At 39.8% G+C, this 26,339-nt stretch overlaps 1 protein-coding gene across 8 annotated transcripts in view; it reads right to left on the bottom strand.

Annotated features, from left to right (window-relative positions):
- Nucleotides 1-26,339, bottom strand: part of HECTD4 (HECT domain E3 ubiquitin protein ligase 4) — a 226,734-nt gene that overhangs the window by 86,449 nt on the left and 113,946 nt on the right. For 5 of the 8 annotated variants that reach the window (XR_009209060.1, XM_032168628.2, XM_058425552.1 and 2 more), the window contains exons 12-29: nucleotides 23,678-23,910; nucleotides 23,155-23,300; nucleotides 20,930-21,000; nucleotides 19,888-19,993; nucleotides 19,185-19,305; nucleotides 18,101-18,229; nucleotides 15,412-15,536; nucleotides 13,253-13,406; nucleotides 12,638-12,738; nucleotides 10,114-10,312; nucleotides 7,834-7,980; nucleotides 6,222-6,326; nucleotides 4,759-4,922; nucleotides 3,932-4,165; nucleotides 2,112-2,304; nucleotides 1,859-1,963; nucleotides 1,256-1,344; nucleotides 695-870 (exon numbers count right to left, since the gene is read on the bottom strand). Coding sequence is in view for 7 of the 8 variants with exons in the window: in XM_032168628.2 (XP_032024519.1) it covers nucleotides 695-870; nucleotides 1,256-1,344; nucleotides 1,859-1,963; nucleotides 2,112-2,304; nucleotides 3,932-4,165; nucleotides 4,759-4,922; nucleotides 6,222-6,326; nucleotides 7,834-7,980; nucleotides 10,114-10,312; nucleotides 12,638-12,738; nucleotides 13,253-13,406; nucleotides 15,412-15,536; nucleotides 18,101-18,229; nucleotides 19,185-19,305; nucleotides 19,888-19,993; nucleotides 20,930-21,000; nucleotides 23,155-23,300; nucleotides 23,678-23,910 (2,598 nt within the window). In the remaining variant the exon portion in view is untranslated. The remainder of the gene's footprint in view (nucleotides 1-694; nucleotides 871-1,255; nucleotides 1,345-1,858; nucleotides 1,964-2,111; nucleotides 2,305-3,931; nucleotides 4,166-4,758; nucleotides 4,923-6,221; nucleotides 6,327-7,833; nucleotides 7,981-10,113; nucleotides 10,313-12,637; nucleotides 12,739-13,252; nucleotides 13,407-15,411; nucleotides 15,537-18,100; nucleotides 18,230-19,184; nucleotides 19,306-19,887; nucleotides 19,994-20,929; nucleotides 21,001-23,154; nucleotides 23,301-23,677; nucleotides 23,911-26,339) is intronic. The other 3 variants (XM_032168637.2, XM_058425554.1, XM_032168634.2) reach the window with 3 other exon arrangements.

Here is a 26,339-nt window from a genome sequence, read left to right as displayed (position 1 = left end):
CCTAGAAAAAGTTAATTCCCAGGAAGTCATACCACAAGGTTCCACATAATTACTAAAGATGAAATACAAACTCAGCTTCAAGTAAAGAGGAAAAAATGATGTTACAAGATTCATGATGTTGACTAATTGTATATGTTACTATGAAATATAATTACATATGTATGAAAACAAAAACGGTCACAGTGGCTCACACCTGTAATCCTAGCATGTTGGGAGGCCAAGGCGGGCGGATCACCTGAGGTCAGGAGTTCGAGACCAACCTAGCCAACATAGTGAAACCCCGTCTCTACTAAAAATACAAAAATTAGCCAGACATGGTGGCATGCGCCTGTAATCCCAGCTACTAGGGAGACTGAAGCAGAAGAATTGCTTGAACCCGAGAGGTGGAGGTTCCGGTGAGCCAAGATTGCACCACTGCACTCCAGCCTGGGCAACAGAGCAAGACTCAGTCTCAAAAAATAAAATAAAGAAAACAAGAAGTTGACCACAGGAATTTAATGACATACAAGTATTTCTTTGTTTTTCTTTTGTCACTCAGGTGCTTTGTAGACAAGGCAAAATTAAATATGTTAAAATTTCCTTTTGTTTTCCTTTCTCAGAGTACCCAAGAGTGAATTTTTTAAAATATAGCTGATGTGTCTTATATGAACAGAGTAGGATCAGAAGCCGATTAGGGGCTATCTTTGAGCAGTACCTGGTGTTTCAGCAGGGGTTCCAGAGATGCTTCTCGTGAGGCCCGACTGGGCCGCGATGGTGACATGCAGCAACAGCTCGGCTCGGTTCATTAAACTCTTCACTAACGTCTTTGTTTTAGCCAGTGGGTGTGAGGGTTTCTGAATAAGAGAATTCACTTCTTGTAGGAACTTCTCCCTATAAAGAAAGACTGATGTGCATTGAGTTGTTCTCTAGCTTACCAAAAACAACTATTAAAAAAAAATGTTTACAAAGAGTAAGCGAAGACACAGGGGAAACTAAGCAAAAGTAACCTAATCAATACTGCTTACTTCCCTGTTTCCTCATCCAAGGAACAGTGTTAGAAACTCTGGCCACTTCTGGTTCCTTTTTCTGTTTCAAATGCCTATGCTAACTTTTGAAGGCTAAAACCAAAATTTCCAATTTACCAAATGAGTTCCAACTCTAAAATGTTTACTAAATTCACGACATTAAAAAATATATTTATTAAGAGACTAGACCTTTACAATGTGTTTTGAGCATCAAGGTGATAATAGCCTTAATAGTTATTAATACGACTAACCTCAGTGATAGGACCATGTTTTCAAGATCATTCCCATCAAAGGAGACTTCCTTCATTGAACATAAAAGTTCTAGTTCTTTCATTTTGTTCTAAAGAAAAAAAAGATGGTATGCAGGATCTGCAAGAACCAAGTTTTACTATACATATATTAAAATGAACAGAAAATTTCAGAGAAAAACCACCACCTTTGGTCCACATTTCTATGCTTGAAACTCATTTGTAAGTTATTATTTGATATTTTAATGATTAAAAATGGCATTGACTACTTTCTGGGAATTCTTTCAGGGCTTATAATTTTGCCTATTTTTTGTTTTTTAAGGCTTGAAAGCAAAATTTGACCATGATGACAACTTCTTTATATATCTTTATAAAACTATTAATCAGTTAAAAAAACAACCTAATGAGTAATTATTTGTATACTGCATGCTGATCTAATCAATTTTCATTTAGCCTCTTTTAAAGAATGGGTATGTTTTTGGAGTGTGCAACATTTTAGGAAATGACATTATTTTACCTCTACACACACACACACACACACACACAGTATATACCTTTGCTCTCTAAATGGCAATGCCCCAGTGACAAATCATACACTTTGCTCACCTCATTAAAATGGTAATCATAAAAGAAAGGCATGTTGTTCTCCAGTTTCCCCTGCATGGCATCATCAACTTCACTTTGCCATTTTTGTTCCAGTTCTGCAACACTCTAATAAATACATTAAAATGGATGCAAAATAAAAACAAGTACAATTCAAAATTTTAGTCATAATAGTAATTTTAAAAATTAGATCACATTCTAAATTTCTTTAAATTTTCATAAAAGAAATTATTTCCAACAGTTATCAGACATTTACCTGCAGCTGTCTCTCCATGGCATTGAGCTTCTTAAAGGTCTCTCCCATAATTTTACATAATAAATCATATTCTTCAGCATGTTCCTCTTGATATTGGAAATTTATTAGAGACTGCAGTGCATCAACCAAGTTCAAGTGCTTAATAACACAAGATACCACCATTTCCTCCATCACGTCTGGCTGAATCACTTCTCTGTGATCACAATGGAAATCAGTCAGATATATGCCATGCTCTCAGCTTCTCAATACTGTATTTTATCTTTATTTTTTATTTTTTTAGAAACAGGGTCTCCCTCTGTCACCTAGGCTGCAGTTCAGTGGAGCAATCATGGCTCACTGCAGCCTCAAACTCCTGGGCTCAAGGGATCCTCCTGCCTCAGCCTCCTGGGTAGCTGAGACTACAGGTGCATGCTGCCATGCTCAGCTAATTTAAGAAAAAAAAATTTAGGGTGGCGGTTTCTCACTATGTTGCTCAGGCTGGTCTTGAACTCCTGGGCTCAAGCGATCCTCCTGACTTGGCCTCCCAAAGTATTGGGATTACAGGCATGAGCCACCATGCCCCAGGCCCAAGATAGTATTTTATAGGTTGGAGAACTTAGGCTTTGATCTAAAGATATTAAATATTCATCACACCTCCTTTATTACAATAGAGTAAGAGGTATGAATAGTATAATGGCATTGTTGGAGTCTTATGTTGGCAAATAATTTAGTATATTAACTGATAAAACTGACATTGGCTGATAAAGCTGAAAATCAAGAGTAGAGACTTCAGCCTGTAATCCTAGCACTTTGGGAGGCTGAGGCGGGCGAATCACTTGAGGTCAGGAGTTTGAGACCAGCCTGGTCAACATGGAGAAACCCCATCTCTACTAAAAATACAAAAATTAGCTGGGTGTAGTGGCATGTGCCTTTAGTCCCAGTTACTCAGGAGGCTGAGGCAGGAGAATCTCTTGAATCTAGGAGACAGAGGTTGTAGTGAGCCGAGATCACGTCACTGCACTCCAGCCTGTGTGACAGAGCGAGACTCCCTCTCAAAAAAAAAAAAAAAAGACTTCATTTTCTAGGATTGCTACATTTTGAGGTAGAGACATATTACAGCTGGAAGAGGGCTAAGGCTAAGAAAAGATCTTCAGCAGCATCTATCCACTAATTAATTTTATGCAGTATTATGGCCTGCAGTGTTCAGTACATATAGATGTTGGGCTGAAAACAATAGTGTTTTCTGTGTTTTTTTCATTTTAAATTTCATATATTTTCTAAAGTTTTCTCTCTGAAATCCTGCCTCAGGAGGCAGAGCAGAGGCCTGCAAAACAGACTTGACTTTAAGCAAGAATACCACAGACATTTGTAACTGTAAGTCTGTACATTCTACATTAGAGAACTCCTCACCATTTCTCTAGGCATCAAAAATAAATACAGGTCTCTAGACTCTGGAAAGTAAAGTAGAGGCTGACTGCTGGTAGAAGGTGAAAATACTAGAGATAAACCTAGCACTTGTCACACTTTAGCATGCATCAAATGGGAAACTTGTTAAGCTGCGCCCCATCCTCAGACCTTCCGATTCAATAGGTGTAAAATGGGGTCCAAGAACCAACAAGTTCCCAAGTGATGCCAGTGCTGCTGACTGGAGGGCCAAATTTTGAGAGCCCCTAATCTGGAATACTGCCTGGTGGGCCCTCCAGACTTGGTTAATTTTAACATTCATGGAGTAAACATAAAATTAAAGTTTCATTTACTAGACCACAGAAGAAATACACCCATTTCAATTGTTTAAACTTTTTTTCCCATTGGGAAAAGTAAAACACTACGCAGCAACATACTTTATACTTGGTCTAAATTGAGGTCTAGCACGCCCAGAAATTTCCCTGAGCTTTATCATGATTCCTGGAGGCAGTCTGATCCGAGGCAGATCAAAGTAGTTTCCAACAGGAGGCACGAGGACATCAGAGGGGTAGGTGAATTCTCTGTCTTCCTCTATGGTCAGAGGCAGTGGAGAGGGGCTCGGAGTAAGGGCAGGGGAGATCACGCCATTGGCCTCCACCTGCCACTGGCACCTGAGCAGACAGAAAAGAGGCTCTTCACTTCCTCTCTCAACAAGATTATTGGAAAGCTATTGGATGTTTGCGGATACATCAAACATATGAAGGATCACATTCTGTGTTAAGTAATTACTCATCAAACCTTCTCCAGAAGCTAAAGAAAAGTGAGCATTGTATGAAAGCCCATCTTTGGGGATCTAGCTCCCCCCCAATATTTAATCATTAAAACTTTTAAATGTACAGAAAAGCTGAAAGAATGACATGGTTAATGTCCACAGACACATTTGTCTAGATTGTACAATAAACATTTGCTGTGTTTGCTTTATCACACATCCACCCATCCTCTTGGGGAATCATTCAATTTAATTAGACAATAATTGTGTTGGAGAAAAGCTTATGCAGTTCAAAGACGTAATTTTAAATTTAGTAAAGTAAGGGCCAGAAAGCACTATGGTGTAATTTTCATTTTATTTCTTAGACACAATGACACCCATGAAATTGCCAGGCAGTAGGCACAATCACCTGGGAAATGTACCAGAAGGATTTTTCCACATAAAGTCCTTTTTCCTTTGCAGGCAACACTAGCTCAATTTCAACCTTTTTGTTACCTTTGTAAAAGTTTGGACCGCAATAGCTCCTGACAGGCTTCTTCTTCTTTGGTAATTTCTGGTCCATTGTACAGGATTCTTAACATGGAACAAGCTAACACAGACAGACCTAAAGCCAGGTCTACCAGAAAGGGCAAGCCTCCTGAGACATCCTCCGAAGACTCCTACAATGCAGACAGGGGTAAACCACGCTGGTCAGTGCACACTGGCAGAGGCTACTACCTGTGCTGCCCCACACTACGCTGTCCCCAACCACAGGGTTCTACAGAGCAGCATCGAGTATCACTGCTAGGGGACACAGGTACAGCACCCAAATCGTGACTAGATGGTGGCACTGGAATGACCAGAGTGAAGTCTCAACACATTTTTGGAGAGAAAATAGTTGATCAGACCCCATATACAATAGTACAAATCAAATAAGTAGTACAAATGAAATAAAGAAGCCTGATTCTTTGATAGCTTCCTCTCTGTTGTGCCCACCTAAGTATAAATCACTATTTCGTTTTTTCACTTCCACCCTGTGCTCAAACTGTGATGTTGTCAATGACTGCAGTGAATTCATTCAAGAAATAATTTACTGGGTGTCCTATGTCTGCCAGCCATTGTACTAGGTGCCTGAGATACATCGCAGAATGAAATGAAGATCCCTGCTCTCAGGGAGCTTACATTCTAGCGGTTAATGCCACTCTGGAGAGTCTTAGCTTGGTTAAGCTTAAGAAACCTCAAAGTCTAAAATACGTTTTTGGAATCAGGCAACTGGAATCAGCAACTTAAGTAGGATGCTTAAGTACTCTGTTTTTTTTTTGTTTGTTTGTTTCAATTTTTGAGACAGAGTCTCACTCTATCACCCAGGCTGGAGTACAGTGGCATGATCTCAGCTCACTGCAATCTCTGCCTCCCAGTTCAAGTGATTCTCCTCCCTCAGCCTCTCGAATAGCTAGGACTACAGGTGCCCGCCACCACACCACACCTGGCTAATTTTTGCATTTTTAGTAGAGACGGGGTTTCACCAAGTTGGCCAGGCTGATCTCGAACTCCTGACTTCAGTTGATCCGCCCACCTCAGCCTCCCAAAGTGCTGGGATTACAGGTGTGAGCCACCATGCCCAGCAGGATGCTTAACTACTCTTAAAACCCAGGATCCAAGTGCTTATTTCTATTAAGTTCTATTGAGTCCTCTTTGCCCTGTGGAAAGATGCTGGGGTCAGGTCACCTCCCCAAGCTTTGAAGAGGGAGCTCCAATCAATAGATTTATTTCTGTGCTGCTGAGTTGATTTTAGATCACGGCTAGTTTTATTCTGTAAAAGTACTACTAACTGCAAGGAGTTGACTCGTGCCAACTAGAAGAGAAAGATGAAAGAGTGACTCATATTCTGCCCTGTTTCCAAGGCAAATATGATGTATGTAATCAAGGCACATAGCAGATAGTACATTTTGTCCACGGCAGTGGTTAGATTCAAGTACCTGAGCGCGAACTGTGCAAGCAAAGCCCCACATGGCTTTATCAGGAGTGTTGTGTTCACGGCCACTTCTCATTTCAAAGGAGAAGGTGACTGTATCTCCTTCCACCTTAAAATTTAAGGAAGGGAGGGAAATGCACTTTAAAAACAAGATACACAATTTTCAAAAGAGCAATGAATTTCAGAGGTTTACTTTCAAAAAGGACCACAGCAATATTTCACTCCTTTTCTCATTTGCTTTTTGATTCAAATTCTATTCCCTCTCATTTAGACAACCAATCCTTTAAGTGTCTCTCCTGATGAGGTAGCCTTTGGGATGAGGCATCTGTGAAATGGGCCACAGTTACCCATTAGCAAGATCAAGGTAAAGGTTAATCAAATCTTGAGAATAATTTTTTTTTTTTTTTTTTAGACAAGGTCTTACTCTGTCACCCAGGCTGGAGTGCAGTGGCACAATCATGGCTCACTGCAGTCTCAATCTCCCAGGCTCAAGCAATCCTCCCACTTCAGCCTCCTGAGTAGCTGGAACTACAAGTGTGCGGAACCATGCCCAGCTAATTTTTTTATTTTTTTTTTGTAGAGATGAGGTCTCACTATGTTGCCCAGGCTGGTCTTAAATTCTTGGGCTCAAGCAGTCTGTCCACCTCAGCCTCCCAAAGTGCTGGGATTACAGGCGTGAGCCACCTTGCTCGGATTTGGGCATAATTTCTCTCTTTTTGAGATGGAGTTTCGTTCTGTCGCCCAGACTGCAGTGCAATGGTGCAATCTTGACTCACTGCAACCTCTGCCTCCTGGGTTTAAGCAATTCTCCTGTCTCAGCCTCCTGAATAACTGGCATGACAGATACACACCACCACGCCTGGCTAATTTTTGTATTTTTAGTAGAGACGGGGTTTCACCATGTTGGCCAGGCTGGTCTCAAACTCCCGACCTCAGGTGATCCGCCCGCTGCAGCCTCCCAAAGTGATGGGACTATAGGCGTGAGCAGCTGCACCTGGCCATAATTTCTAACAAATGGCTTGCCATCTATGGCTGAATTAAAGAGGGTCCATAACATATATGAAATAAAGGCCCTGGGAACAGACTTTGGAGACATTTTTGGGTTTTAACAGACATTTCAGTTTTATATTCATATTCCAGGCAGATACACAGTAAGTAGTTTGAGGGCCAAATTACAAAGCGTGGCAGTAATTTTATCAGTTTGAGAATGGATAATTGTTTTTGCTCCAAAGGCCCAAATTCATCTGAACACATTAACTCAATACTTTTACACTGCAATGGCCTTGTGGTTCTAGGGTACTTGTCAACAGGAGTGTAGAGGAGAACTAAGCTGGAAGATCTAGCAACCCTTTTAATCAACAAGGAAGAAAATGCTGTGACAACTTCTATCCATGGAGTAACTTGTGAAAGGGAGTGAACAGGGGTCTGATGTCCTACAAGTGAAAGGAGGGTCATTCTGAATAGAAGGAGTGAGCTGACAGGCCTGGTAAGGTGGCTCCACCTCAACAAAAGCCCCCAGGGCAAATGTTTTTCTGGGATTACAGTTAGTACTTGGACCTGTGAGGACTGCAAGTTCATTTTCTTTTCTAGGAAGCGATTATGACTGGATACCATACCTTCACCAAGTCTTTCGGCCAACCAGTTCCTAAGACACTACGGCTGCCATATCCCAGTGTGTTGCCTCCATATTCAGCAACCTTCCTACTGTTTGTGTTAGGCCCCGCATATATCACCAACTTCAAAACAGAAAATATACTGTTAGACTGTAAAAGAAAAACAAAAACAACATCTACAAATAAAAAGGCTGCAAAAACATGTGTTTAAAATACAATTATAACCAGGCATTGGTGTCATTATAGTATAACTACTATTTCCTAATTTTTTTAGGTATAACTGATACTAGTTTGGATGCAATCAGTCATTGGTATTTACAGGGAAGCCACAGAGTAATAACAACAATTCTTAATAAAAAGAAGTATACTTTTTATATTACCACACTTTAATTGGCTTGGGGACCTCACATTAAATAGTTATACTCAGCTATTGTACATCAATATTTTTGAAATAGCTATTTTAATGCTAATTAATAACAAATAACTCATTAATAACAGTTAGTTTGGCCCCTTAAGTCCTCCCCAAAATAAATAAAGTGAGCAAATACAGATGGAAATATGGTTATATCTAACACAACAACAAAATAAAAGCACCAAAAAAAAATCAATGAATAAATAAGAATTTTTAAAAATGCAACAAATTGAAAATAAGCCATATATTCTTAGGATGTTGCTTAATGGTATAAAAAGAAAATGATACAAATTTGGGCCAGAAAGGGGGTTGCTGCTTCTTGGGTCAGTTTTCATGTATCAATATTTCTCTGATTCATTTATAACCAGCTGGCTGACTTTCTAATCGGCAGAAGAAACATTTATAGCTCATTTGGCATTCAAAGACTTCCATAGGAAAAATAAAGCTCTGGCTTCTGTAAATACCAAACCCTGTCTTCTAATGTGCACTCTGACTGCTTCTCACTGCATCTAAGTTCAGATTTAGTAGCTCTATCTTCAGCCCTAAATGCTTATTATTTTGTGATTTCTTACCCTTTGGGGCCTTTTGCTGACACCAGCCAGGGACCACTGGAAAAGTAAATGTACTTTTATCCATGTAGTAAGCCTCTTTGTGCTTCACCATTTAACACTAATGTCTACTGCAGGCATAAGTTAGCGCATATCAGAAATGCAAAATACGGTTTTTAAAGGAGAAACAAAATGACACCAACTAAAATGGCAGCCTCTCCCATTTCTATATTAAAAGTCACTTCACCTGAACCTGGGAAATGGGGATAGCCAATGCCAGGAGCTATGAATTATGGTGGACTGATGCTAGGAGATATGTTTCTGAAAGGCCTACTAAAGATCATCTCATATATTTTCTTGCTTCCAGCTAAGGTGAGTTTTGAAGACAAGGCTTTGGGGACACTTGGGAATCTTCGCTATCCTAAAAGATAATGGGGAAGAGGATTCTATAACTTGCCCAGAAATGTGTTTCACCATCTCATAGTATATACAGTTAAGAAGTCCTTTATTTTTAACCTAAAAACCTCCCTGCATAGAATTTTTTAAAAGCCAGCCTCAGAAGTTAGAATCCCCTGCTAGGATTTAAGCCCATTTGCCCTCATACAGTTCACAGGGGAGAGAGACAACAGATCACTAAGAAGCTACATAAAAATAGTATGCACGAAGCTATTAGATAATCCTCCAACTGTTCTTTCATATGTTACATATTTCATTAGCCTTTCCCCCTAAGACCACATGATGGGTTACAATTCAATAATTCTAAGTAGAAGAAAATGCTTCAACCCCTAAGATACTTCCTTTCGTTCATAACTGTTAAGCCACCAGCTTGGAAACTACTCTTCCTCAAAAAAAGAACAAATGTTTAAATAAATATAAACCAGATCCTAGCACCTCTGAAACCCTTCTAAAAAACCACCTTTTCCCGAAAGATACATGAGAAGCCCCAAGAATTGGGCAGTGAGACCTTTCTAGATGAATGGACATCACACATCTGGGGTAACTTCAAGCACAGAGGGAGGGCAGGGGGTAAGCAGAATGAAAAGGAACATTTCCTTCCACTCAGATCTAAGCACCTGAAAGCTTACAAAGTACACTTTCAACATATCATTAAAACATTGTTCTTAGCCTGCAGAGGTGGTGTTTCTTTAACTCCTTCAATCACTACCCTTCAAAGATAACAACTTTATCTTAGGAAAGTTCTCCTTAGAGATATCTGCAGACAGAAATCAGTCAAGAATGGTGACCAGCAGCAAAGAAAAATAAGAAGCATCTAAGAATCAGCTTACTCGAGGTGGGATCAATAATAACCCAGTTCTTACTTACTTTGTCATAGTCATATTGTGAAGAGCATCTGCTATCAAATCTAAGGTACAGGCAGCGAGCTCCTGGGATATGGACCGTTTCTTTAAATTTATAGTTGTCTCTGACAGGGTGGACTGTTTCCACAGTCTTTCCAGCAGCCCATGGGGCAGGAATCTTTAAACCAGTGAGAAATCCTGGCTCTTCCTTCTCTTCTAACATTCTAAACAGAAAAAGAGAAAGTGATTTAGCTTAGCAGCCAACGAAAGGAAAAACAATGTAAACATTAAATTGCTCTTTAATTTTCCACAGCATGCAGTAACACTGAGGCTTTTAAATGCTTGATATCAGTGGCAATCAGAAACATTTTAAAAAATTCCTACATTTAGGGCCGGGCGCGGTGGCTCACACTTGTAATCCCAGCACTTTGGGAGGCCGAGGTGGGCGGACCACGAGGTCAGGAGATCCAGACCATGGTGAAACCCCGTCTCTACTAAAAATACAAAAAATTAGCCCGGCGTGGTGGCGGGCGCCTGTAGTCCCAGCTACTTGGAGAGGCTGAGGCAGGTGAATGGCGTGAACCCAGGAGGCAGAGCTTGCAGTGAGCTGAGATTGCGTCACTGCACTCCAGCCTGGGCGACAGAGCGAGACTCCGTCTCAAAAAAAAAAAAAAAAAATTCCTACATTTAAGGGTTTTTTCTTTCTTTGTTGTTGGATATTATATTTGCTTTTTTTTCTTTTTTGCCTTTTTCCAGGATAATAAGCAGATATATATTTTCATTTTTCCCTCTTTTTTTCAAGGGAGAAGCCCAATTGATATCCAAGAGAAGACCTGATCAACTCTCATTTAAATGTACTCAGAAAAAAAAAAAAAAAGATACTGTAAAGGATCTTTAAGATTGGGCACTTTGCAAATCCCACAGGGTTAGCATCTTGTAAACATTTCCTTTTGTTGATATCTACATGCCAATTGTTGAAAACTCCAGGAGTCTACATAGCTACTTTTCACTGTAATTTTTACTAAAGAAAGGTGCCTTCAAAGGTTCTCTTACCTACTGTAATTGAACTCCCAAGGATGGCATGGAGCCTGAGGTTATGGAATACAAACTCCTAAGACTTAAACTTAGTTACCATGGAATTCTCTTATTCTTTCAACTCTGAAGCTTGAGCTGCAAAGCCTTACTGTCCAATACGGTAGCTACTGGTCACATGTGGCCATTTCAATTAAATTGAATTTAAACGAAATAAAATTTAAAATTCAGCTCCTCAGTCACACTAGCTATATTGCAGATGCTAAATAACTACCTGTGGCTATGGAACTAGACAGCACAGATAGAAGTTTCCAGCACTGCGAAAAGCTCAATTCCATAGCCTGCTGCTCTAGAGAAACCCAGGGAATCTTTTTTAAACACAGCTTTAATGCAACATAATTGACATAATAAATTGCACATATTTAAAACATACAACTTGATAAGTTTGGACATTTGTTATACCATTAAGTTTCCTTCTTCCTCTTTGTAACCACTCCATTTCTCCACCAGGTGATCACTTATTTGCTGTCTGTCACTAGAGATTAGTTTGCATTTTCTACAGTTTTATATAAACGAAATATAGTATGTGACCTAAGGGGACGTGGCTTCTTTCACTCAGGGTTAAGTATTTTGAGACTATATACACACTGTTGTATATAACAATAGTTCATTCCTTTTTATTGCTGATTACAGTCCATTGTATGACTATATCACAATTTGCTTATCCATTCACTTACTGATGGACATTTAAGTTATTTCCAGATGGACATTTATGTTGTTTCCAGTTTTGGGCTCTTCTAACCAAAACTGTTATGAACCTTAATGTAAAAGCTTTGTAAGAACCTATGCTTTCTTTTCTTGTGTGAATATCTAAAAGTGAAATAGTTGGGTCATACAATAGATGTATGTTTAACTTTTTAAGAAACAGCTGGCAGGGTGCGGTGGCTCACGCTTGTAATCCCAGCACTTTGGGAGGCCAAGGTGGGCGAATCATGAGGTCAGGAGTTCAAAACCAGCCTGGTCAACACGGTGAGACCTCGTCTCTACTAAAAAATACAAAAATTAGCTGGGTGTGGTGGCGTATGCCTGTAATCCTAGCTAGTCATGAGGCTGAGACAGGAGAATTGCTTGAACCCAGGAGGTGGAGGTTGCAGTGAGCTGAGATTGCGCCATTGCACTGCAGCCTGGGTGACAGAGCAAGACTCTGTCTCAGAAAAAAAAAAGAAGAAACAGCCAAACTGCCTGCCAAAGTCATAATATTTTACATCCCCACTATTAGCATATGAGAATTTCAGATTAATTTTGAACTAATCTCTTGATCCATGGGGAAATTTATTCTAACCAGTTGCTATAAATCTACAAAGCAATGCTACAGTTATCTAAAATTTTCATTCTGAAGTCTTTTTCTTTTCACAGATAGATAATCCTTGCTAAAAATCATTTTCATAAAAGGAGTACTAGGCTTTCACCCAAAGAAAACGAGAAAAGGGTTCCTGCAAGGAAGCAGCATTCATTACCTCTCATCAGGGAACAGCCTGCACTTCTGGTCTTGTGCACCACATGGGGAACAGCCCACCTCAGCAAAAACCGGACACTGGGTTTTAAGCAGCAAAGCCGTCTGAAACACAAAACGATCATTATGTCTTCCAGTGCTACTGTCAGTTATCTGAATGGTATGAGAGCCAAATGTAGAGGTCTCTCTTAAATCATCTTTTTACAATCCTAGTCTGCTCTCCTTCACTAAGAAATGCTGTGCTACTTAGACCACTTAACATTATTTTACTTAATGCTGTAATGGAATGCATCATTTATATTAGCTACTATTAGCCGGCAAGGACTCAGGAGACAAACTATAATGGTAGGTTTTTAGTGGCATTGTATATTAGCATTTTTATAGCTGATCAGCCATGAACACTTGCTAAAAGATTGCAGTTAGTAATTTAGTCAAACAAATAAAATGTTTTCCCTTATTATTTATTTTTATGACAAGATATTTTTCTTCATTCCATCATTATTTCCCTTGGTTTCTGAAAGGAAGGATTATGTTTATTCTGTCTTCAGTGAAAGCAAACAGCCACCCTGTGAAGCGGGTTGGCCAAAAAGCGTTCACTTTGGCACACCAAGGATCATACCTGGCTGGTATAGAGCACCAGCTGCACTAGCTGAGGCATCAGGGCATCGGCCATGATCAGAGTCTGTAAATTTGGATGCATCAGGGAGGTCAGTAACACTGGAAGAAGGTGACCAAGCATAGTAGCCTTAGTAACTTGTTCCAAGCCTTTTAACCTACAAAAAGTTCAAGAAAAACACACAGCCTAAGCAATGCCCAAACATGTGAAGAAGCACTAATGTCATCTTTATCTGACAACTTCTCCTAAACTGCACCTCCTTAAACTACTTAAGCACTTTCAGTGATAGCGATTCAGTCCACAAATTTTCCACCTTCTGCCACTGAGGGAGAGGGGAAGAACAGAAATAAAGCTATTAATAGATTTCACCTTCAGTCTCTGATTTTTGCCAAGAAATTTATAAGCTGCCTTTTTTTTTTTGACAGGGTCTCAGTCTGTCACCCAGGCTGGAGTGCAGTGGTACGATCACAGCTCACTGAAGCCTTGATCTCCTGGGTACAAGTGATTCTCCCACCGCGACCTCCCAAATTGTTGGGATTACAGGTATGAGCTACTTAGGTTCTAGGTTCTAGGTTGCTACATGGTGCATTTCATAGCACCTTTGAAGCACTTTACAAATGGATTCTAAAATGCCAAAGGCTACTACCTGTAAAGTTCCCCTGCCTCTGGGGCTGCTGGTCACTATGCTACACAGTGACTCTAAACAGGAGGAAGTGAATGGCTACAACATTGATTCACCTGCCCAGAGCTGTGACATCCATTACTGGTCTAGAGAAACTGAGGCTTGTCTGGGGCATGCAGAAGCAGGCAGATTTCTTTCCCCAATTTTTTTTATTATGGTAAAATAAACATAGCATAAAATTTACCATCTTAACCATCCATCAGTGTTATTAAATAATGTTGTGCAACCATTACCACCAACCATCTCCACAACTCTTTTGTGTTATAAAACCCAAATTCTATGCCCATTAAACAATAACTCCTCATTTTCCCCTTGCCCCCAGCCCCCGGCAACCACCATTCTACTTTCTGTCTCTATGATTCTGACTTATCTAAGTAGGCAAATTTTTAATTTATCTTTAAAATCACATTCTTAATATCCCTGTCCTCCGCTAGAAGAACTGAGGAATGCAGAAAGAAATGGATTATGTAAATTCCTTAAGTCTACTTAGGATATTGGTAGAAACCCAGGCTCTCCCATTAGACAGAACTACGTATTACTAAGCCTCAATGCAATGCCTATCTGGGTTATATTGTTCTCAATCCCAACCTCCTATCTACTCTCTGGGAGTGGGTAAGAACCAAGTCCGTAGGAACAGACAGGGTTATGGAAGCAAAAATTACACTGTAGGATTCTTTTGGATCTACAGCTCCAACATGCAAATCATCAAAAAACACAGTATGCAATGCATCTCTAAAAGCAAACCAGAGCAGATTTTTTTTTTTTTTTTTTTTTTTTGAGACAGAGTCTCGCTGTTGCCCAGGCTGAAGTGCAGTGGCGCGATCTCGGTTCACTGCAAGCTCCGCCTCCCGGGTTCAGGCCATTCTCCTGCCTTAGCCTCCTGAGTAGCTGGGACTACAGGTGCCTGCCACCGTGCCCAGCTAATTTTTTTTTTTTGTATTTTTAGTAGAGACAAGGTTACAGCAGAAATTTTAATGTGAAGGGCTGAGAAAGGGCTTTATTACTGTGAAAGATAAGTCTGCTCTCTATATAGGTCAGCCATGTATTTGGAGAAGTAAAATTACAGTAAAATCTTGAGGTACCACATCAGTGTCATCCTTTGTGTGGCAGTTGATAAGTCACTTTTTCCTCCCAAAAGTCTTTATCATGAGGAAACTAAGTGTGCATAGTGTTGATCTTGATAATTAAAGGAAAGGCCATTTTGGGAGTGATGGCAGTAGAAGTCTCAGGTGGCAGAGATTAGGCTGTGCCCTCTACAACCTCGCTACCCTTAGATCATGGCTGTTGGCCCAATCTCACCTGAAAGCACATGAAAGAGTGTGACTGCACTTGGCTTTCAAACACTTGCCCTTTTAGCCTATTCTCACAAAAATCTCTCTATATAAAATTGATCCTTCTATATTCTAAAAAGATTTAATTTCAATAAACAAACTTTTCTTCCCACAGGGCAGCTGGTCACAGCCCACAATCCATTCCTCACCTCTGCTCACGGTCTGCTATGTCACTATTTATGAGGGCAGTTGTGACCTGCTGTAGCATTTCCAACACTTCATCACATCCAGTCAGGATTTGGGTGGCAAGAGCCAAAATACTGACTTTTAGCTCCTAGGCAGAAAATATCATCATATTATTTTTAAGCTTTGTGATGAACATACGTTCACAATGACAACATGAAATGATGTATTTAATGATGTATTTCCAAATGAAATAATGAGGTGGCCAGAATAAGCCCAAAGCAGTAAATTCTGCTAGAATGGCAAGTAGCAATTTGGGAGGCCAAGGTCTGGAGAGCTGACAGAAATACGCAGTATTTCAGAGGGATCACACTGAGTCCCTAGGAGAAAAGGCTCCCATCCCAGCCAGCACAAGAAATATCTCCCATCCCATCCAGCACAAGAGAGCTCCTGGTGGCCAGCCCAGAAACTGTCCAGGTGGAAGACTGCCTTGGGTGGTATGAGGATAGCTAAAGAGAAAAACAGAACAGTAAAAGGCGCATGTAGAGGCGGTGAATAAAATGAGACAAAAACACAACATTCTAAAACAGTACAAGTGACCTTTTACTCAATGTCCTAAACCCATCACAGTTAAGAACAGGCAGTTAAAAAAATTCAATTAAAGTAGCAAGCAGTTACAGGCTATTAAACATTAAAATAACTATTAGAGAGTTTGTGGGAGTACAAATACTAAATAATGTGTTAAGAAAGACTAGCTAACATCATAGAAGTGTTTAGTTTACAATTATTTTCAGTTAAAAAAATACAAACTCTTTAAGGGACATGTTTCCCTACAAACCTAGACAACTGAGCCTATTCAGCCTTTCCTAAGAGTCTTTACATTTCTCTCTATGTTTAATTAAGAATTTACTAAGGCTAGGCCGGGTACGGTGGCTCATGCCTGTAGTCCCAGCACTTTGGGAAGCCAAGGCAGGTGGATCGCTTGAGGTCAGGAGTTCAAGACCAGTCTGGACAACACAGTGAAACCCTGTCTCTACTAAAAATTCAAAAATTAGCTGGGCATGGTGGCGCACATCTGTAATCCCAGCTACTCGGGAGTATGAGGCAGGAGAATTGCTTGAACCCAGGAGATGGAGGTTGCAGTGAGCCGAGATTGCACCATGGCTCTCCAGCCTGGGCGACAAAAAAAAAAAAAAAAAAAAAAAAAAATATATATATATATATATATATACACAAGGCTAATATTACCTTCAATAGAAAAAAATTTGGGTCTTTATTATTATTATTATTTTATTTTTTTGAGACACAGTCTCACTCTGTCACCCAGGCTGGAGTGCAGTGGCATGATCAGGGCTCCCTGCAACCTCCACCTCCTGGGTTCAAGCAATTTTCATGCCTCAGCCTTCTCAGTAGCTGGAATTACAGAGGAGTGCCATCACGCCCTGCTAATTTTTGTATTTTTCAGTAGAGACGGGGTTTCGCCACGTTGGCCAGACTGGTCTCGAACTCTCGGCGTCAAGTGATCCACCTGCCTCAGCCTCCCAAAGTGCTGGGATTACAGGTGTCAGCCACCACATCCAGCTGTTTTTAGTATTATTGAGATTTTTTTAATCATTAAAAGAGAAGGAATGCTGAACTAATGATGAGCCAAATCATGTTTTAAATCACACTAATGACATGCATGATCATCTACTGACTCCATACCACATGGCAGCAAAGTGCCAGGTATTTACAGGGCTTGTTAATACAGCAACTTTACAAAGAAGATGTTATTGTCCCTTTTTACTGTTGAGAAAACTAAGGCAAGAGAAGTTAAATAAATATTATCAACAACTTAAATTAAAAGTGCATGTATGTCTGCCTATTTAAAAATGGATTATACAATGAGATAAACTCATAAGTACAACCTATCAGATGTATGATTTAAATAGTATATATGCATAAAGGAGTAAGAAAAGGGCAAACTGCACTGGCTTTTATCTTTAACTATGGCTTTCTTGGTTGATTTTTCAGTGTGTTTAACATTTTAAGAAAGAATAAAGTTCTTGTTGATTTCTCTGATTCTCCCACAAAGATGAAATTCTGAAGAACAATGCAAACAACAGCCTTGAGCATCTGTCAAAATTATAACAACCATGGCTATAAAAAAATCTTTAGACTGCTATAAATTGTCATGTGGGAACAAGTTAGTGAGTTTACACAGAAGCTAATTTAAAAATAATTACAGAAAATGAAATTGACTACAGGTTTAGAAATTAGATTATTCCATACAAAGATTGAAAAAATTATCACCTTTTAAAAGTTATTTTAATCAAGAGAATATAATAAACCATCTAAAATTTTGAAATTATTTAATGCTCCCAAGATTGATTTATATATATATGTGTGTGTGTGTGTGTGTCTATGTAGCTATAACTTTCAGGTACACATGAGATCACTTGTAAGTGCCATATTTTACCAGTTCTTAAAAGAAGATGGAAGTAAAGGCACAAAAAGATTGACAGGAGCACACGGATGACACATTATGAGTGTCACAAGTAGGTGACTACTGTGCAATGACATAAAAAATCTATGGGATGAGTGGCCTAATGTTACCTCTCACAAGAATATAAGCCACAAGGTGAATTCTGACATCATAAAACACAGAAATTTAGCCAATTAAGCTGCTTTTCACACTGGGTAGAACGCATCGTTAAAATAAAGCTTGGTGTTTACCTGTACCTTCAATGTCTCTCCCTGCAAGGAGCTGTCACTGTCATCATTCTCATCAGGTTTAATCAAAATAGTGTTACTGAGAAGGTGATTCTGAACTGCCATCAGATAGCGCAGGCAGGAGGATGCAGCCTTTAATACAAATAAGGGCATTTAAATGATCTAAATCCTACTGAAAGAGCGATCATGTAATCCTCATGTTTTTAAAAGATTTTGACAAAGAAAACAAAAAGAGAAAGTACAGAAAACAGACCAAGTTAGTTTTTCAGGTGACTTATTTCAACATGGCTTTCCATACATACTTTGACACACTTACTATAACTTTCTGCCTTTTGGTACACAATCCTCACTAACTAGAATACTTACTTGAATTTTTGCCTCTTAATAATTATTCTTCCCCCTCCCTCTCACACACATCTCCATGATAGAAGAATACTCAGACCCTTAAAAGAATCTTTTGATCCCTACTGGTCTCTATAAAACACTCATGGTTTAGAAAACAATGTAAAATTAAAAATTAATAAGGGGAAAACACTCTCACTAGATAAAACAAAAACCCCCAAATCTGATCAATTTATTGCATCAAGCAATTTAAGCAGGGGGAATAGTCTTTGGAAAGTTTTTCAAGTGGATTTGTCTAGTTCTACATTTCTAGGGTAAGTAGTAATCTGCTGACTTTCATAAATTATTATTATTATTATTTGAGACAGAGTCTTGCTCTGTCACCCAGGCTGGAGTGCGATCTTGGCTCACTGCAAACTCCACCTCCTGGGTTCACGTGATTCTCCTGCCTCAGCCTCCTAAGTAGCTGGGAATACCGATGTGTACCACCACACCCTGCTAATTTTTGTATTTTTAGTAGAGACAGGGTTTCACCATGTTGGTCAGACTGGTCTTGAACTCCTGACCTCAGGTGATCCACCCACCTTGGCCTCCCAAAGTGCTGGGATTACAGGCGTGAGCCACTGCGCCCGGCCTTTCATAAACTATTTTAAGTCTGTATGTATACACACACCTGTCAATACAATAAAATGAAAACAGGGATGCTTGACATAATTTTGCTTTCATTAAACACATTTTTACTTACAGGCACAGTTGAAAGGAGCTTTTGAAAATCATCTTTAGAGACAGTTTGGCACTTGGTGATTAAGATACAGGATTCTCGTACGACAATCTTCAGAATGTAGTGTAAAAGTTCATCATTTAGTCTTTAAAATGCAGGAAAAATGTAACAATAAAATATTGATGGTTTATTCATAAAAGGATAAATTTTATATAATTAGTATAAGATGACAAATAGAAGATATATAATTGATTCTTAAGCAAATCGCCTTAGTAATAATGCTAACAACTAGGTATATTATTTAAATCAAACTTATAGAACTCAAATGGCACCCAACTACAAAGTCAAAGTATTTTATAAATAACATAGAAAAACAACACCTTCGTCCCCTTCACCAGCTCTAACACACATACTCAGCCTTTCTCATAAACCAGCAATTGGGTTGGTACTCTGAACCAAGATCTCCTAAATAAGTTCCATCTGTTATTTTTGCTAAAGACCCTTTCCCCAGGCCCAACTTACTTTACTGATAAAACTGAAATGTGCAATTATCAGTTCTGAGGGGAACTGTGGAATCTATTATCTTTCAACTGGTCCATGCTTTAGGTTTAACATGCTAACGATCGTATTAGTTATAACAGGAGGCTAAAGTTGATCAAACACATTTAAATGTAAACTAACAACTGAGAACACAAAGGCTAGGAGTGAATAATATAACTGGTGTCACCTGTAATGATCATCCTCATCACTGCCAAATCGGTTGTTTTGGAGCTGTTCAGCCAGGTTGGTTAGGATCACATCCCGTAGCTGGGAGAGTCCACTGTTTCTCTCTCCTAACACAGAAGAAAGCTCCATCAACTACCCTGGTAATGACTCCTAGAAAACTGATGCTATTTTTAAAAAGTTTTTAAACAAATAGAATGTCGGCAAGCTAGGGGCAGCAGACATACGGACTTATACAAATAAAAGCGGCAAAAATGACATCACAACGAATCCGACTTTTTAACCAGCATCCTGATTAAAGTGTAATTACCCTCTTGATATATCATGAAGTGTGATTTTTTTATTCCTTAACGTTGCTTTTAAATGCCAACTGTCTTTAACATAGTACCTTTTGTTGTGTTTAGTCTAACTTAAAATGTTAGGCTCCAATGTGTGAAGACAACTGGCTTAGAAATCACCAGTAAGTGATTATTTTATTTATTAAACATCTATAGTCACATACATTATGCTAAGCAGTGGAGACAAAGTTTATAAAGCTTGCAGATACATAAAACACGGTTTTTGCTTTCAATCTGGTTTAAGTGTAAGCATACATGCAGATACATTCTTTTTTTTTTTTTTTTTTTTTTTTTTTTGAAACAGGGTCTCGTTCTGTTGCCCAGGCTAGAGTGCAGCTGTGTCATCACAGCTCACTGCAGCCTCAATCTCCTGGGCTGAAGCAATCCTCCTGCCTCAGACTCCTGAGTAGCTGGGACAACAAGGTATGGGCCACCATGCTCAGCTAATTGTTTTTATTTTTTGTAGAGTCAGGGTCTTGCTATGCTGGCCAGGCTGGTCTCAAGCTCCTGGGTCAAGTCATCCTCCTGCCTTGGCCTACCAAAGTGCTGGGATTACAGGTGTGAGCCACCATGCCTGGCCTGCAGATACATTTCTTAAATATGCTGACCAACATATGAAGAAATGTCAATATTATCTTAATATGCAGTTGTTTCCTTGGGGACAAAAAAAGGACGGCTGTTCAAAGATAATTAAAGGATAATTCTTACCTTCTGTTAAGACCAGTTTAAGTAAGTTATTGATTTCAGTTTCACCTGGGTACAAGATATTTAAACCAGAGCTGAAATGACAAAAAAGTCAAAAACATTTAAGCAAATGTTCTAGAAAATCAACTCTAAATATTTAAATTCATATTTTTATTAAAGATGTCCATTTGATTACCTAAAACTGTGAAATAACTTTTATCACTAAAAAGGCATTAAAAAATTGAGACAGGGTCTCAATATGTTGCCCAGGTTAGTCTTAAACTCCTGAGCTCAAGCGATCCACCAGCCTTGGCCTCCCAAAGTGCTGGGATTGCAGGTGTGAGCTACTGCACCTGGCCTAAAAAGGCATTTGAACCTAAATTCACTGTCACGATCCAGTCCAATCACTTCCCTGATAAGTGGCATCCTTCTCCTCCTCTTCCTGTGAATTACCAAAATGATAAGTACTTGGGGCTAGATGCAGAACTGGTTAGAGAGAATTGGTAAGCTATGAAAAGTCAATGTAGTCAAGCCTACATATAACAATTGTGCCTCCCCAAAAGAACACTTAAGAAAGTAAATTTCTAATTCTCAGCTTTTCCAAAGAGAAGGGAAGAACAATATTGTAAATGGCATCAGAATCTTTTTTCTTTTCATTAATTTATTTGTGTGTGTGCTTATATGTGTGCGTGTGTTTTAGACAGGATCTCACTGTCACCCAGGCTGGAGTGCATGGAGTGCAGTGGTGTGATCTCGGCTCATTGCAGCCTTGACCTCCCAGGCTCAAGTGATCCTCCCACCTCAGTCTCCCAAATAGCTGGGACTACAGGTGCTTGCCAGGGCATTGGGCTAATTTTGTTTTTATTTTTTTTGTAGAGACGAGGTCTTACTATGTTGCCCAGACTGGTCTCAAACTTGGCCTCAGCGATCCTCCTGCTATGGCCCCTCAAAGTGCTGGGGATTATAGGCATGAGCTACCACACTCAGCCTCTTTTCTTTTTTAATTGAGGTTTAACATTTAATCAAGTGCACATATTTACAGTGTGCAATCTGATAAGTCTGACATATGTATACACCAATGAAACCATCACCACAATCAAGATAGTGAATATATCCATCCCCTCCAAAAGTTTCCTCAGAGCACCAGATTTCAATCATTGCCTTAATGCTCCACAGAAAGAGATTCGAAGCATAATGTGCTGTGGAAGGAAAACAACTTCCTGTCATCTATGCTCACCCCTGTCATACAGATCTTTCAGACCAACTATTCAGCTCTCTCGGACACTAAATTATACTTAATCACTTTAAGGCTGTATTCCTGTATAAAAGTTTGCTGAGGCCAGGCGTTGTGGCTCACACCTGTAATCCCAGTACTTTGGGAGGCCAAGTGGGAGGATCACCTGAGGTCAGGAGTTCGAGACCAGCCTGGCCATCATGGTGAAACCCCATCTCTACTAAAAATACAAAAAATTAGCCGGGCATGGTGGCACATGCCTGTAATCCAAGCTACTTGAGAGGCTGAGGCAGGAGAATCACTTGAAGCTGGGAGGTGGAGGTTGCGGTGAGCCGAGATCGCACCACTGCACTCGAGCCTGGGCAACAAGAGTAAAACTCCATCTCAAAAAAGCAAAAAGAAAAAAAGTTCACTGAACTAAAAAAACAAAAAAAGACTGACAATAAATAGAAAATGGCCTATAAATTCTGCTCTCTTGTCTCAAAAGGTTTTAAACAGGTTGATAAAGGCTTGCATTGCTGAGCACTTACTTTGCATCAGGCCTTACCTTAGGAAAACCTCACAAACCCATAAAACAGGTGCTATTTTTATGCCCATCTTACAGCTAAGGAAATGTGAACCTTAAACCAAGGTCACACTAGTGAGTGGCAACGTCTAGAACCCAGGTCTGCCTGTTGACAAAGCCTGCTTCTTAACCACCCTGCCACACTCTGCAAAATGAGAACATCAGCTTGCAAATAATCAAAATACCCACTTAAAGGGTTGGTTTTGTTTGTTGGTTTGTTTGTTTTTTAGATCCAAACAGTGAGATAAGGAAATGCAGGTACACAGTTGGCTTTGGTCCTCTGAAGGTGGGGCCACAAACCCCTCTCCAGTGAAATTGTCCCCAATCCATGAGGTCCCAACTGTGGGATGCGGTTAGAGGCATTTATGCTACCAGCTTTCAGGGAAGATTACAATGCCTTGCAGAAGAATCATTTTGCAGAGGGCACTACGAAAATCATTAGCTGTTTACCTGATGGCAAGGCAGACTTCCTTCTGAATTTCAGGGCAAATTTGATCTTTTGGTGCCATCAACAACTGCCAAAGAAGCAATCCCGACCGTCGAATGATGTCTCGATTCCTTTCAGTTTGTGGGCTGAAGAAAAATTTAAATACCACCTACAGAAACATAAGGAGTCTATCTAAAAATACTAATTCTACTGGGGACAAAATTATCCCTACAAAGAAAGTACATGGTAGATATCCTATGAACAAATAACCAGGTGGATTTTGTTTAACCACAATCTCTTCTATTGTGTAATGGTATAATTATAGTAAATATTTTGCATATATTAACTGTAATAAGCTATGTATAGCAATACTCCATTAATCACAGTGCAATGAACATGATAATTCTAACTACAGGATTAGAAGGTGGTAAGATGCAGAACAGGAAAATCATTAAATTTTTCTTCTGGTAAAAATGAACTGGCTGAAACCAAGGTTTGCGTTTCCTTTTCTCTATCATCTTATTTATCTCAAAACAGTGTATTTACCTGAAAGACAACGAGAATGCAGCGTATAATACAGGTATCTCCATTAACCATGGCCTTCTCCATAATGTCACAAATACTGCTAAGATGGTGTGCTTCAATTGGATGCTGCTTGCCCAAGACACTTGTGATTGGAAGATTGGGGTTGGTGGCAAGAAGATTGAGTTGGTGTATGCACATCGCACCAACGTGGTGCAATAATTGGTTTATAACCTCATTCGTGGTTATAGCCTCTTCTAGAAGATGAAAAGGAAACTGAGTGAGGAAAGACATCTCTACAGGTGGTCCCCAAAGAATAGACCTCTGACTTACAAAAGGTGTGTGTGCACTAGAAAAGGGTATTTTGGCTATTATCTGTTTCACTGCTGCCAGAGAACCCTTCTCCCTGCCACAGGTGCTGGGGTGAAAACACTTGGGGACTTCATTTGTTTGGAACATAAGTAGCTACCACTTACAGAGCCCTTTTTATATGCTGAAGAATGGGCTTCTCAACTTAGACTATTTTAGCCCTGTTTTGTAGAGCAATAAACCAAGAGTCAGAGAAGTTAAAGAACTTGCCCTAGGTCACACAGCTAAGAAGTAGTAGAACTGGGATTTGGATTCAGGCCACCTCAGTCCACAGCCCCTACTGGTAACTATTATAGTAAAACCTCTCCATATCCTATGGCTGCTCCATATTAGAACTCCCGTCTATAAATAGCTCCTCATGTTTTGACATGTTAAGCTGAAAATGCCCGTTAGATAACCAAGTGGAAGTGAATCCATAGTCTGGAGTTCAGGCAAGAGGCTTGGTAGTCAGTAATATACAGTGGACTTTCTTTTCTACTTTTTGCTTTTTCAAAAAAAAGCTTTATCGAGATATAATTTACATTCCATAAAACTCGCACAACTCACAAAGTTTTAGTAAATTTACACAAATACCAAAATCTAAATGCACAACTCACGAAGTTTTAGTAAATTTACACAAATACCAAAATCAAGAATGAAAGCTGAGAAAAAACACTGACCCTACAGATATTAATTACTGTGGTGATTAACATTTGTCTACATGAACTGGCTGTGGTCCTCTGAAGGACCAAGTCTACAAGTTCTCGGATATGCTTCTTCCAGGAGGTGGAGCTTAATTCACCTTCCCTTCAGTGTGGTCGAGACTAACAGAGTATGGAAAGGGAGAAGTGGTATGTTTATAGTGGAGAAATCTGGCAGACATCATTTAAACCAAGTGATCAGTTTTTAATATCACTAGTAATAAGTCATGTCAATATCATGTACCTTGGAATAGAAGTAATGTGAAGGGGATACTGCTTCTGTGGTGTTCTTCCCCAAATCCATAACTTCAGTTTAACCATGAGAAAGCATCAGATGAACACACTGATATATATACAGGGAAGGACATTCTATTCTACAAATGTCTGACCAGCACTCCCCAAGTGTCCTGTTCTGCTCTTCAGACAGAACAACTCTACCAATCTATGGCCCAGGTTTGCTGCTTTCTTCTCCCAGCAGCTCAAATCTGCTGTTGAGCCACTCTACTGAATTTTTCTTTTCAAATCTGGCATTTCCATTTTTTGTTGTTGTTGTTGTTTTTTGTTTTTTTTTTTTAAATAATCTCTTTACTGAAATTCTCAATTTGCTTAATCATAGTCATCATGCTTGCCTTTAATTTTTTTAAACTTGGATTCCTTTAATTCTTTAAATGTATTTATAATGGCTGTTTTAAGTCTTCATCTGACTTTCAAGGCATCAGTCCAACATCTGCATTTCTCCTGCATTGCGTGGTTACTGATTTCTCTGCTCAGTTTATTTTTTCAAATACTTGTTTCTTTCTTTCATTTATAGACGGAGTTTCACTCTTGTTGCCCAGGCTGGGGTGCAATGGTGTGATCTCGGCTCACTGCAACCTCAGCCTCCCAGTTCAAGTGATTCTCCTGTCCCAGCCTCCCAAGTAGCTGAGACTACAGGCGCCCGCCACCACGTCCAGCTAACTTTTTTGCATTTTTAGTAGAGATGGGGTTTCACCATGTTGGCCAGGCTGGTCTTGAACTCCTGACCTTAGGTGATCTGCCCGCCTCAGCTTCCCAAAGTGCTGGGATTACAGGTGTGGGCCATAGCGCCTAACCTCATTTATTTTTAATTATTCTTGTTTTTCTTTTTCAGCCTGGCTTCCTAGGGGTCACCCCTATCTGTATTCCTTAGTGATTGTCAACCAATGATTGTGCTCAAACACCTTGAGCCAGTAACACTTTCACCCCGGATGGATCTGTGTATTTTGGGGGAAGTGCTGCAAAGTTCACACGGTTTAAAACTCTGCTCTGGCTTTTACTTCCTGTTGGGCCCTCTCACCTTTGCATGTGTATGCAGACTCATGTTTAGCCAGAATTGTGTGAGTAGCTTAGGCTGTCTTAGGCCTCTTCTGTGTAGGTGTGTGATCCCCCACAGTTTTCTCACTATCCAGATCTCACTAGTAAACTTCTAGCTAGTCGGCTGGGCCACTGCTTACCCTAACTGGGATCAAGATCTAAGACCTGCTGAGCCACTGGTCTCTGTTTGCCACCAAGATGACTACTGTTAGCGACATTGATACTGGACATGAGGTTTTTCCACGCTCTGCTCCCTATCAAGTCAGCCCCTCTGGCAGCAAAACTGCTGCTTTTCACAATCTTCC

This window comes from Hylobates moloch, unplaced genomic scaffold, assembly GCF_009828535.3.
Source record: "Hylobates moloch isolate HMO894 unplaced genomic scaffold, HMol_V3 SCAFFOLD_12, whole genome shotgun sequence".
Lineage (NCBI taxonomy): Eukaryota > Metazoa > Chordata > Mammalia > Primates > Hylobatidae > Hylobates > Hylobates moloch.
This window is presented reverse-complemented; position numbering and strand designations above follow the sequence as displayed.